The sequence below is a fragment of the Lissotriton helveticus genome, chromosome 11, assembly GCF_964261635.1.
Source record: "Lissotriton helveticus chromosome 11, aLisHel1.1, whole genome shotgun sequence".
Lineage (NCBI taxonomy): Eukaryota > Metazoa > Chordata > Amphibia > Caudata > Salamandridae > Lissotriton > Lissotriton helveticus.
The window spans coordinates 1,079,844,230-1,079,857,033 of NC_136072.1; the positions used below are offsets into that span (position 1 = coordinate 1,079,844,230).

Sequence of the window (12,804 nt, forward strand, 5' to 3'; positions counted from 1 at the left end):
TGGCCTGCAGCGTGCGGCGCCAATCTGTGTACCGGCTGCGAAAAGCGGTTGGGAGGAGCTACTGGGGACCCCCATAGAAGATTGTTAGAACTGGGGGTCTCTAGTTGGCAGAGGTAGGTACCACTGTCCAAATAGGGACCCTTGCTTCTAGTCAGGGTAAGGAGGAAACCCTCTGAGATAACCCCTTGTCACACTCTAGGTAGCTTGGCACGAGCAGTCTAGGCTAACCAGAGGCAATGTGTAAAGTATTTGTACCAATACTCACAGTAACACAGTGAAAACACCACAAACTGACTCCACAACAGTTTAGAAAAATAAAGGTATTTAATCTAAACTACACAAGACCAAAACGAAAAAAATCCAACATACACAGTTCAAGAATATGGTTTCCAAAGAGTTCTTAAGGTTTGCGATAAAATTCTTCAGGTTACGATAAAGTAATCCACAGATGCGTGAAAAGTTCACAGTTGCGTCACGTTTACTCACAGTACCGTTTAGTTGCAACAAAGTTCCAAAAGCAGAAGCTGGTGCGGTGGAAAACAAGCGATGCATTGCTCCCGAGACCCTGGGGTGGCGTTTGCGACAGCTCCGCTGCAGCAGCGGGCGTGTTGCGGCGAATCCGGTCTGTATGGAGAGGAAGGCCACTTGTATGGATTCCGGTGCGGAGGTTCCGTAGGAAGTTTGTTCTCGCAAAAGGCACGATGCGACGATCTTTGGAGTTGCGACGATCTCCGGAGCGACGATGAGCGGACCAGCGGTGATCTTCTCTCTCACAGCTCCTCGATGCGATGGTTTCTGCGACGACACTCGCAGCGACGTGATGCGGTCCGCAAGCAAGCGGTGCGGCGATCTCACCCAGCGACGACAGGCTCTGCGACGACACTCGCAGCGATGTTCGACTTTCCCGCACCGGTCTGGTGCGTCCCACAAACGAAGGATGCGGCGGCTCTGGCAGCGGCAACAGACGCTGCGACGATCTCGACCTTCGTAGCGGCGGGAAACTTCTCGCACTGTCGGGGATGCGCTCCGCAAGCGAGCGGTGCGACACTTTTCAATTGCAAAAGTCTCTCAAGCTTAGTTTCAAGCTTCCCAGCACAGGTACAACTTCCAGAGGCCCCACAACTGCATCAAGCACTCTAGGAAGGCCAGAACTCACTCAGCAGAGTTCAGGGAAGCTGGGGGCGAAGCCCTTTTGTTCCTGGGACTTCAGAACAGGGAGCCGGCTCTTCTCAGGCCCTTGGAGATTCCTTCAAGACAGGGGACACAGCACCACAGCAAAGTCCTTCCCCTCTCCTTGGCAGCAAAGCAACAGGTCAGTCCAGCAGAACAACAGCAGGACAGTCTTCCTTCTCCAGATTCAGCTTTCTCCTTGGCAGAGGTTCCTTCTTGATTCCAGGATGATCTAATTTTCTGTTGTCAGGGGGTCCTGTACTTATACACCTAAAAGTCTTTGTTCTCTTTGTGCAAGTGGGCCCTGAGCCCGGTCTGAACCATTCTGGGGGTTGCCAGAGAACTTTGTTTTCCTGGCTTCTCCTTTCCTTTCAGAGTGAGGGGCAGGGTCGTCAGCCGACCAGCAGGAGGTGGAGCCAGCCTTGTGGAAGGCAGGGACAGCCCTATTCAGGCCCAGGTGCTAACTCCTCCCACCACTCCAGTTGCAAATGCAGTCATCCAGCTTAGGGCCGACTCAGCCAGCCTCCTGCGGCATCCCCAGCCCCTGTCACTCTCAAACCAGACAGTCAATCCACAAACAGGCTAGACAAGAAAACAGCAACTTTCTAAAAGTGCTGTTCTCAAACACAGGATTTAAAAACAACCTTTCCTAAAAGATGTGTTATTAAATTCTGAGTTCAGGGATACTAGATACTTTTGTCCTACCTTGTTCCTATGAGAAGAAATGCTGGTAGCCACTGTAGCCAGCATCCCCCATGTTAATCTATGGAGTAAGATAGCCTTACAATAGTGAAAACGAAAATGGCTGCCATTCACTATCAGAGCATGTCACCTGCACTAGTACATGCTCTACCTTTTACATACACTGCACCCTGCCCAGGGGGGTTCCTTGGGCCTTCCATAGGGGTGACTGATGTGCACAAAAAGGGAAGGGTTAGGCCTGGTCAGTGGGGACACTGACCAGGAGGACATGGCAGTTTCTAAACTGCACACAGGCACTGCAGTGGCAGGCCTGAGACACCCTTTTAGAGCTACTCCTGTGGGTGGCACAATCAGTGCTGCAGGCCCACTAGTAGCATTTGTCATCACCAGCTCTGGCACACCCAGTGCACTTTACTAGGGACTTCATGGTGATACAAATATGCCAAACATGTATATCCAATCAGAATAACAATTTACATAGGGAGCACTTACAATCTGGCACTGATCAGCAGTGGCAGAGTGTCCAAAGCATCTAAACCAGCAAAAACAAAATCCAGCACAGCATCAAAAACACAGGAGGTAGAGGCAAAAAGATAGGGGAAAACCACGCCAAAGATGCCAGGCCTAACAAAGATGAACAATGGGCTCACTGCAGCGCACCAGCCAAGGACCTGTCCCCTAACTACATATTGTGGCTCATTCATTTGAAGTTACTCCACTGTGTCTACAGAACTCCCACATGGCTGCATAGAGTAAGTCTGAACGATGATGCAAGGTGCGCGCACTGCCAGGGGCCGGAGGTGGATTTTCTGCACTTGTCCGGTTCATGTCAGGCGATTGCAGGTATCTCTGATGAACTAGATGAAATGCTGGAGTATAGTCTCAAATGTTCCCCTTTAAATGCGCTCTTGGGCTATGTGCGACATCTCCCAGCCCCTCGTCGGAGGCTGGCGGTGCTGCTCCTGCTAATTGCCAAAAGACGGATAGCCATGTGCTAGGGCAGGAGGCACAACCCCGGCCTGTTTGACCGACTGGCAAGGTGACGCAACATTCTGCAAAGGCTAGTTGACTAACTATTGGGAGTTCATGCCCATGCATTCTCGACCTAGAGTCATGTGGGAACCACTACAGGGTTATCTCAGATCTCACCCATTGGCCCCTGTCGAACCGCCTCACAGCAGTGAGTGAATGCATTAAACCGGACTGTGCACCAACTAAACAACCAGCACCTGGAGCACAGTGCCTCCGCCACTGAGGCTAGCATACCCTCCTCTCTCCTCTTTCCCCTTCTCACCCTTTTGCTCTTGTCTTCTTTCTTCCCCTCCTTCTCCTCTCTCTTCACTCCTTTCAGGTCTTCACTTTGGAGCTACGGGGCTCAAATTGTTGGCACACATTACTGAAGTTCATAGCTGTATAAACGTGCAGAAAATGGACCTATAAGAAACATTGAACTGCTGTTTGCCTGTTCTGAGAAACTCAATTTCTTGTAAAGCTCTGCTGATGCCCTGTAACCTCTTGTTATTATCTCAATAAACTTGTTTTTAAAAAAAGTACTTTACACACTTACTTCCAGGCCGGGAGGAGGCCCAGCCAACTATAGGTCAAACTGCACTGTAACTGCCGATGAAGACAGGGAACAAAAATCAAGAAAGCAGGCCCACCCTTGTCCGGGCGCAGATGGGGCCGGGCTTCGCCTGTGCGATTCCCGCGCTGGGGGTGTCTCCTGGCACTTTCTCATTAGGAGGACTGTTTCTCCTCTATAGGTAAACACCACACTGGGGGACATAGTCCCACCCCTGCAAGACCACACAGCAGGCAAGTGACTGGTACAGACATAGAACTGCCTGGTAAGCGCATCCCAGGCTGCAGGAGTCTCCTGGCGCTTTAGTTGGCGATAGGAGGACTGCGCTGTGGGAGTCTCCTGCCGCTTTAGTTGGCGCTGGGAGGAGAGCCTTCCACCACAGGCAAAAAGCCACTGGTGGACAGAGTCCCACCGAGTAAAACCACACAGCAGGCAAGTGACTGGTGCAGCCTTGGAACAGTCTGGCAAGCGCATCCCACAATGCAGGAGTCTCATGGCGCTTTAGTTGGCAATGGGAGGACTGCCTCTTCTCCATGGGTGAAGAGCACGCTGGGGGACAGAGTCCGATCTCAGCAAGACCATAAAGCAGGTAAGTGACTAGTGCGGGCTTATAACAGCCCGGTAAGCACCATCATTACTACAGCCGAATACATGGGATGGAAGGAGTACCAAAATATCTTATTTATTTTGGTTTTTGTTCAGTATGCAAAACAACGGATTACAGGGTTAGCTTTTGTTAAGAGAAAAGTCATGACCTCAATTTTGGGCTACTGTATTCTTTGCTGTAAAGTCTGTGAAAACAATATAAGATTTGTACAACCTATGTGTTCTGATCTCCTTCACGTGCCGAAAATGGATGAAATATGAAAGCTAACTCTAGGCTGAAGGCTTGCCTGTCCTCCACTGCCCTGATCCTCAAAGGGAAGTCGGAGAAAGATATAAAAAAATATTTAACGCCTGGATTACTGAAACAGCTTCATGTCTTGCACCTTCCATCTGCCCAAAAAAATGGCCAGCATAAACACTCTCAACCCTGGTTCTCCCCTACATTTCTTGAGCAAAAGTGCTACTGTAAACAACGCAAACGGGAATGGCGACTGGCATACAGCATGGACACTTTGTCCCATTTTAGAGAGGCTCAGAAGATATATCATACATTGATTAAATCAACAAAAAAGTTTATTTGAATAATAAAACCCAAGAGGCCAATCAGGATTCAAAAGTAATTGTTAACATCTCAAAAATGTTTTTGCAACCCAAACCTCTTTCAAGAGAGATCCTGCTGCCCCTCCCTGCCCTCGGTCTTATGTGACTGAATCTCAATTTTCTTTGAAGAAAAGATCCAAGCTATACATCAAGGGTTTTGCGTCCACCCTCATAACTGACTCTTTAATGGCCCTGTTAATGGCCTTCCCTATGATGCACCCAATATGAATTTGCCATCATTTGATGACATTTCCCTGACATTGACACTGCAAATGATGCTCTTTTGTATATCGGGTGTGCCCTCAGACCACTGTCTACTTGCAATACTTCACAAGCCCATTCATATTTTAAATCCTTTGATTAATAAAATGTTGAACCCCTTCCTAGCCACAGCTGTGGTCCCTCTGGCCTGGAAATTGGCAACCGTCAACCCCTGCAGACAAAATCCTTGGCAGATCCTACCACCTTATCTAATTTTAGGCCTATTTCTCTGCTGCCTGTATTAGCCAAATAACTCGAGAAAACAGTGAACCTGCAACTTACCTCCTTTCTGGAAAGTTCTAATATATTTTATGCATGCCAATCTGGCTTTAGGTCCAGACATTCCACCATATAGTTCAAGTTCAAGTTCCAGAATTTGTATAGCGCACTACGTACCCAGAGGGTCTCAAGGCGCTTGAGGGGGGAGGTGCTTTACTTATCGAATATCCAGCTTTTTAGTTGCTTTCTGAAGGAGAGGTGGTCATGTGTAAGGCGGAGGTGGGTGGGGAGAGAGTTCCAGGTCTTGGCCGCTAAGTAGGAGAAGGATCTTCCCCCCATGGTGGATCTGTGGATGCGAGGAATTGCGGCGAGGGCTTGATTTGACGATCGTAGTTGGGGGGAGGGGGTGTAGAAGGATAGTCTTGTGTTGAGGCATTCGGGACCTAGGTTGTGGAGGGCTTTGTGTGCGTGGGTGAGGAGACGAAGCGTTATTCTCTTGTTGACAGGGAGCCAATGGAGATCTTTAAGGTGGTCGGAAATGTGATCTTGGCGAGGGATGTTCAGTATGAGTCTGGCTGAAGCGTTTTGGATGCGTTGGAGTTTTTTCTGTAATTTGGCTGTGGTTCCGGCGTAAAGGGTGTTTCCGTAGTCCAGTCGGCTTGTGACCAGTGCGTGGGTGACCGTCTTTCTTGTTTCGGTGGGGATCCAACTGAAGATTTTTTTGAGCATGCGTAGGATGTTGAAGCATGATGATGAGACGGCGTTGACTTGTCTGGTCATCAAGAGGGAGGAGTCCAGGATGAAGCCCAGGTTACGTGCGTGGTCCGTAGGTATGGGTGCGGTTCCCAGGGCCGGTGGCCACCATGAGTTGTCCCAGGCAGAGGGGGATGACCCTAAGATGAGGACTTCCGTTTTGTCCGAGTTTAGTTTTAAGCGGCTATTCTTCATCCACTCGGCTACTTCTTTCATTCCTTCGTGTAAGTTGGTTTTGGCGGTGTTTGGGTCTTTGGTGAGGGAGAGGATCAGCTGGGTGTCGTCTGCGTAGGAGATGATGTTGAGGTTGTGTTGGCGTGCGATGGATGCGAGGGGACTCATGTATACGTTGAAGAGGGTGGGACTGAGTGATGATCCTTGTGGTACGCCACAGATGACTTCGGTGGCCTCTGATTTGAAAGGGGGAAGGCGGACTCTCTGGGTTCTTCCGGTGAGGAACGAGATGATCCAATCCAATGCTTTTCCTTGTATTCCGACGTTGTTGAGGCGTTGTATGAGGGTGCTGTGACAGACTGTGTCGAAGGCTGCGGAGAGGTCAAGTAAGATGAGGGCAACTGTTTCTCCGTTGTCCAGTAGTGTTTGGATGTCGTCTGTTGCTGCGATGAGGGCGGTTTCGGTGCTGCGTTTGGCTCGGAAGCCGGATTGTGAAGGGTCGAGGGATTTGTTGGATTCGAGGAAGGCTGCGAGCTGACTGTTGACGGCTTTCTCAATGACTTTGGCGGGGAATGGGAGGAGCGAGATGGGGCGGTAGTTCTTAAGTTCAGTGGGGTCTGCTGTGGGTTTCTTCAGAAGGGCGCTGAGTTCGGCATGTTTCCAGTTTTCCGGGAAGGTGGCGGAGTTGAAAGAACAGTTGATGACATCGCGGAGATGGGGTGCGATGATGGAGCCTGCTTTGTTGAAAATGTGGTGGGGGCATGGGTCGGTTGGCGATCCTGAGTGGATGGAGTTCATCAGGCGGATGGTGTCTTCGGTGGTGATTGGGTTCCAGGCGCAAAGGTTGTTAGAGTGCGGTGTTGGTTCGGAAGTGGGTGGAGTGGACTTGTCTTCGGACTGGTTTTCAAAGCTGTTCTGTATTTCGCCGATTTTGTTGTGGAGGAATGAGGTCGCAGAGGTCTTGGGAGGGAGTAATGTCGTTGGTGCCGGTGGTGGGGTTGGTAAATTCTTTGACGATGTTGAATAGTTCCTTGCTGTTTTGGGCATTGTTGTCAAGTCGATCCTTGAATGCCGATTTCTTTGTGGAACGGATCAGTTGGTGGTGTTTGTGGGTGGCATTCTTGAAGGTGGCTAGGTTATCAGTGGTTGGGTTTTTTCTCCAGGTTTTCTCGAGAGTGCGACAGAGCTTCTTGGATTTCTTAAGGTCATCGTTGAACCAGGGGGCTTTTTTGCTACCTTGCTTGATTAGATGGTTTTTCAAGGGTGCTAGTTCGTCGGCGCTGTGGGTGATCCATTGTGTGAGGTTAGTGGCTGCTTGGTTTGGGTCCGATGATTTGGCAGGGGGGTTTTGGTAAAGCGATGTGAAGAGCTGGTCGATGGTGATTTTGTTCCAATTTCTTCGAGGAATAGGTTGTGGGGGGTTGTGGGTTGAGGTCTTTTTGTAGTTGAAGTGAACGCAGCTGTGGTCCGTCCAATGGAGAGCTGTGGTGTGATCGAAGGAGATGTGCTTGCTGGAGGTGAAGATAGGGTCGAGCGTGTGTCCGGCGTAGTGGGTGGGGGTGTCTACAAGTTGTTTGAGTCTGAGATTGGCCAGGTTGTCCAGAAGGGTGTTGGTGTTGCTGTCGTTTTTCTTTTCCAGGTGAAAGTTGAGGTCTCCCAGTAGAATGTAGTCCTCGGAGGGGAGGGCATGTGGGCTGATGAAGTCAGTGATATCTTCGCTGAATTGTTTGCGGGGTCCTGGGGGTCTGTAGATGAGGGTGCCTCTGAGTGTGGTTTTGGGGTCGGTGTGAATCTGGAAGTGAAGGTGTTCGGCGGTAGCGAGGTTATCATCGGAACTGGTCGTGATGCGGATGGTGTTCTTATGGACGATGGCGAGGCCTCCTCCTGTTTGGTTGGTGCGATCTTTTCGGATGATCTTGTAGGTGTCCGGGATGGCTATGGCGATGTCGGGCGCTGATGAGGCGTTCATCCATGTTTCTGTAAGGAAGGCGATGTCCGGCGATGTAGTGTCGAGTAGGTTCCAGATTTCAATGGAGTGTCTGTGGACTGAGCGGGTGTTGAGCAGGATGCAATTTAGGTGGTTAGTGTCGGAGCTCTGTTTGGAGTATGTGGGTTTGGTGTGGGTCCTGATGCAGTCGAACTTGCAGGAGTGGCAGGTGAAGGGTCCATGGGTGTGTCCTGGGGCGGCTTGGTAGCAGTTTGGTGGGCGGCCGGGGTTAAGGGCTGAGAGGGTTGCGGCGTCGTATGTTATGCGGGTGGAATGGATATTGCGGGGGACAGGGGGTTTGGCGCTGGGCGCGGTCCAGGCGCGGACGGGCGTAGACGGGCGTAGACGGGCGTAGACGGGCGTAGACGGGCGTAGACGGGCGTAGACGGGCATAGACGGGCGTAGACGGGCGTAGACGGGCGTAGACGGGCGTAGACGGGCGTAGACGGGCGTAGACGGGCGTAGACGGGCGTAGACGGGCTTACCTTTGGCGCACCTTCGGCGCGCGTAGGGCGCGATCGCTGCGCGCGGAAGCATCTGTCATAAATGGGATAGTGGAGGGGGGTGGGGCGAGGGAGGAGCAGCTGGGAGGCGGGAGCGGGGCGGAGAGCCGGGCAGGGAGCCACAACAACAACAACAAAATGGCAGCCAGCCAAAAGCGAAACAGGATTGGGGCACAATTAGATTAAACGCGATACAAATGGCAGTGGCACCGGCACAATCGGGCACAAATGAAATATACAGGCAGCACAGCACAATTGAGCAGATCGTTAAAGCACACTTTGGCAATCTAGCGCTACGATATTATTCTAATGAGCAATCAGGACTATCAAAACTACTCTGGATGCTGGAAAGGATGCAGTATTGATACTGTTGGAGCCTATCCGCAGCATTCGATACGATTTCACATGACATCGCTATCCAGCAAATTCAAGATGCAGGGATCTTTCACAAAGCAATAGTGTGGTTCAAATCATTCTTGTCGATGGTAGACAAACTGTAGTTCTAGGCAAATTATCAAAAACCTATCACTAAGGATGTGCCAAAAGCATAATCTCTTAGCCCTGCCCTTTTTCATATCTGTGCCGCCCAGTTGATCCTTTCATTAGAAACAGGCTCCACTGGTTCGGAGTTGAGTTTCCAAAAGTATCTTTCCAATGTAATCTCATGGATGCACAATAATAATCTTAAATGCAATTCAGAGGAAACGGAGATCCTATTTTTGGGAAAATCCAATTTATTCTCTCCCGTACGCTGGTGGCAAGACTCCGTTCCCCCTCCACCAGACACGTTCCCCCTCCACCAGACACGGACAAAGAATTTGGGGTGTCAAATTTGACATTAAACACTCCTTCCACCAGCAAGCGACTGCAGTACCTGGGATGTGTATCAATCTTATTAAATCTCTAATAAATAAAAAATTCAATCTAGTACTACTTACCACAAGGGAAACTGTAGAATTTGCCCTTATCTAGTAGAGACTGGATTATTGCAACAGTCTTTATGCTGGCTGCTCAAAAGAATTAATTCACAAGCTTCAGATGGCCCAGCACACAGCAGCCAGAGTGATACTACATCTCCCAAAACAGAGCTCAGCATCAGTCTCTTTAAAGACTTCACTGGCTCCCAATTCATAAAAAATCTGTTTAAGATGTTGCTTCTTTTCAGAGCATTCAAGGCCATGGACCCTAAATATCTTACTGCCAGATTTAGCCACTCCAAGACCTTGAGAACATCGAGATCTTCAAATACAAATCTGCTTAAAACTCTCTCTTTCAGATTAAAAACTCAAGGTGGGAAATCTTTTATGGCACTAGGTGCTAAAGCGTAGAACCAACTGCTACTGCACCTTCTGTTTTGAATACAGAAGCTACATTTAAAAAAGCCTTGAAGACCTGGCTCTTTCAACCACCAGATGTTCTCTGTCATAGTCTTGTTTAATGGCTCCATCTAGGGCCAAGTACAAAGCATCATAGCTGCTGTTGAGCCTAGTGCCAGGATGCTCAAACACGAGTGACAGTTATATTTCAGAAATAACTCCTTCATTCATTAAGTTCTAGCTAATTCTTATATTACAACAAAAGTCCACAGCACAATGTAATGGTACACTCTACCTCAATTTGTGGGTATTACCGTCTCAAAAGTATAAGTGGAAAAAATTTAAGGGAATATAGCTATTTGAGAAGCTACACTAGGCTAGATACAATGAGTTACTATAGACATACCATGAAAATTACCAGGCATAACGCATAAAGGAAGGCAGAGCAAAAACAATGTGTAAGTCACTATCATCTGCTATTGAGAAAAGGAGCAGTTGAAACTCCCCACATTCACTATCACAACCATCAGTTATGATAGGGTGTCTGACAACACACAATTTCCTGACCACTTAAACTGACCATTGAAAAGGTGCATATGTAAAACATGTGTGCACCAGATTTCACAAACATCAGTGACAACGTTTAAATATCCTCCTGATGACTTCCCCATCAATGTTATGCCTGTTTTAACTTGGTCTTCAATTTTTCAATTCTGGAAGGGGCAGGAACTGCAGATTTTCAGGAGAACTCACCTGAAAACGTGTTGTCAGCGAAGCGCAGTAGCAAGCTACTCTTCCCCACACCTGCAGAGAGAGAGAAAAGAATGAAACAATGGACAAGAAAGTACTTTCCCAAGAGTGGTCAGCCAATTCACAACCACTAACATACACACCCCAGAACAAGACTAGATTATGACCGATGGATAGCCTGCATCCTGCCTAAACAGCCCTCAATTTATTGACTTTCACCCATATGTCCAATGGAAAAAAAGCACCCTTTGCATCATCACCACCATCCCAACACCCCTCTATTTCGCAGGGAAACTGGGTGGTTCTTGGTCTCTGGCCTCGATTTAACAAAAAAAACAACAAAACAAAAGCAATGTCAGCAGAAGCAAAAGAGAAATGTTTTCAGTTTAAGCTCATTAACACTACAATTCACAGAAATTATTGCTGTATGGGAACATATTTCCACGGTGATGAGGGTCAACTTAATGCATCATTCGTTACAGTACTATTCAGTATTTAAAAGGCACCAAAACCGATAATATCCGCACGCTGGCTATCTTTAGATACACAAAGCTATTTGATCAAGTCTTGGAAACGTTGCCATGGACAAGTCTACTAGCAATGAAGATTTCAGGGGATGTTTCCCGGAGGTATTTCACGAGTATATTTATATTATCACTCCCCCATCGAAGCTGTAACAGTAAATCTCCAAATCACCCAGCAATGCCCAAATCATCTACCCATCCAAACACCATGGGAGGGTATAGCACAATATAGGTATGAATTTAGGGCCATATGTACAAATTTAAGGAATAGCGAGTACCTACCTGCAATTTTTATGCATATCACAAAAAGGAAATCACCATTTCTAATTAAAGCAACTCACTGAGTTTTATTTAGCGATTCCTAATGGGGTTGCAAATAGACCTATCTCATATTAATGAGGTGGGTTACAGTGACCCATAGGAATTGCAGACATCTCAGAGACAGTGGCCTGCTCGGGTTAGCAGACCCCCATGTCAGTGATTGCTTTTTAATAAAATCAATCTTTTTTTTATTTCAAATCCAGTCCATTTTTCATAAAGGGAAAACGGGATGCGTTTCAAAAAATAAAATGAAACTTCAATGTTTTTTAATTTTTTTTTTAAGATTAGGCAGTTTTCCTTTCAGCTACTGCCTGCTCTTAAAATATTGTTTTCAACATTCACAAAGGGGAAGAGGTCTTGTGTGGACGGCTTCCCTTTTGCTTAAGGTTACCACCACCAATGAAATGTTTTGCAACCATAATTCGGTCGCAAAACATTTATGCATAGCACTAAAATTCGGCATTTAGAAGGGAGGCCCCAAATACTCCCCTTTCAAAAACCAAATCGCTACACAAAAACTGCCATTTGGTAACATGTTAGCGAATCGCAATTTGTGTTTTCTACACATGAAAAAGAATGTTTGCTGTCAGACACTGCCAGATTGTGTGAATAGGGCTATTTCCGATACTCAAAAAGAGCTTTCGTACATATGGCCTTTAGTTTTCAATGGACATTTGTGCAATAATGTCACCAGAATCATGACCACACAACAGGCACGTTATGCTAAATATCACTAGAGACGGTCCATAACCCTATACCTAAACCATAACACATCATACGGCTGGCACCCTGGTCTGCAATGAAAACATGATTACAAAAGGGAGATGGGTATGAAGCATTACTGCGGTCAGATGCTTCAGACATGTACAGATAACTCACAGCTTCCAAGGAAAAGTGCAACTTTCTCAATTGCTTCAGTGCATAAGCAGAATGTGAGGGCTACTTCATCCAACGAAGACCCTAGGAGTCTCGGTTGAATTTCCTTAATCATCTCTGAAAGCCATACAAACAGACTTTAGTTTGACACTTCTCACCCAACTTACATTAGAACTTCGTATTAACCACAGATCTGCAGCAGCAGAGAAGACTAGTTCTCCTACGTCCCCTGGCCTGTTGTCTTGGAAGTATCGAGAGTAGCTTCGATGTGCCACAAAACAATTAAATAAACCGACCTAATGAGGGATCTTTGAGACTGCTCTTTCTCTGTTGCTTTGGCAGCAAGGGTGGTTATTCATTACAGTATCTAGAAGGTGCAAAGTTTCACCACAACTACATTGCTCCTGTGGCTATGAAACTTTGACACATTAACTGAAGGGCGTGTGTTTTCAACAGCACT

At 47.7% G+C, this 12,804-nt stretch overlaps 1 protein-coding gene across 1 annotated transcript in view; it reads right to left on the bottom strand.

The window, feature by feature from the left end:
• The window catches only part of RAB35 (RAB35, member RAS oncogene family), a 159,064-nt gene that overhangs the window by 87,319 nt on the left and 58,941 nt on the right, over positions 1 to 12,804 (bottom strand). Inside the window, exon 2 of the mRNA XM_078667657.1 lies at positions 10,627 to 10,677. Within this exon, the coding sequence (XP_078523783.1) occupies positions 10,627 to 10,677 (51 nt within the window). The remainder of the gene's footprint in view (positions 1 to 10,626; positions 10,678 to 12,804) is intronic.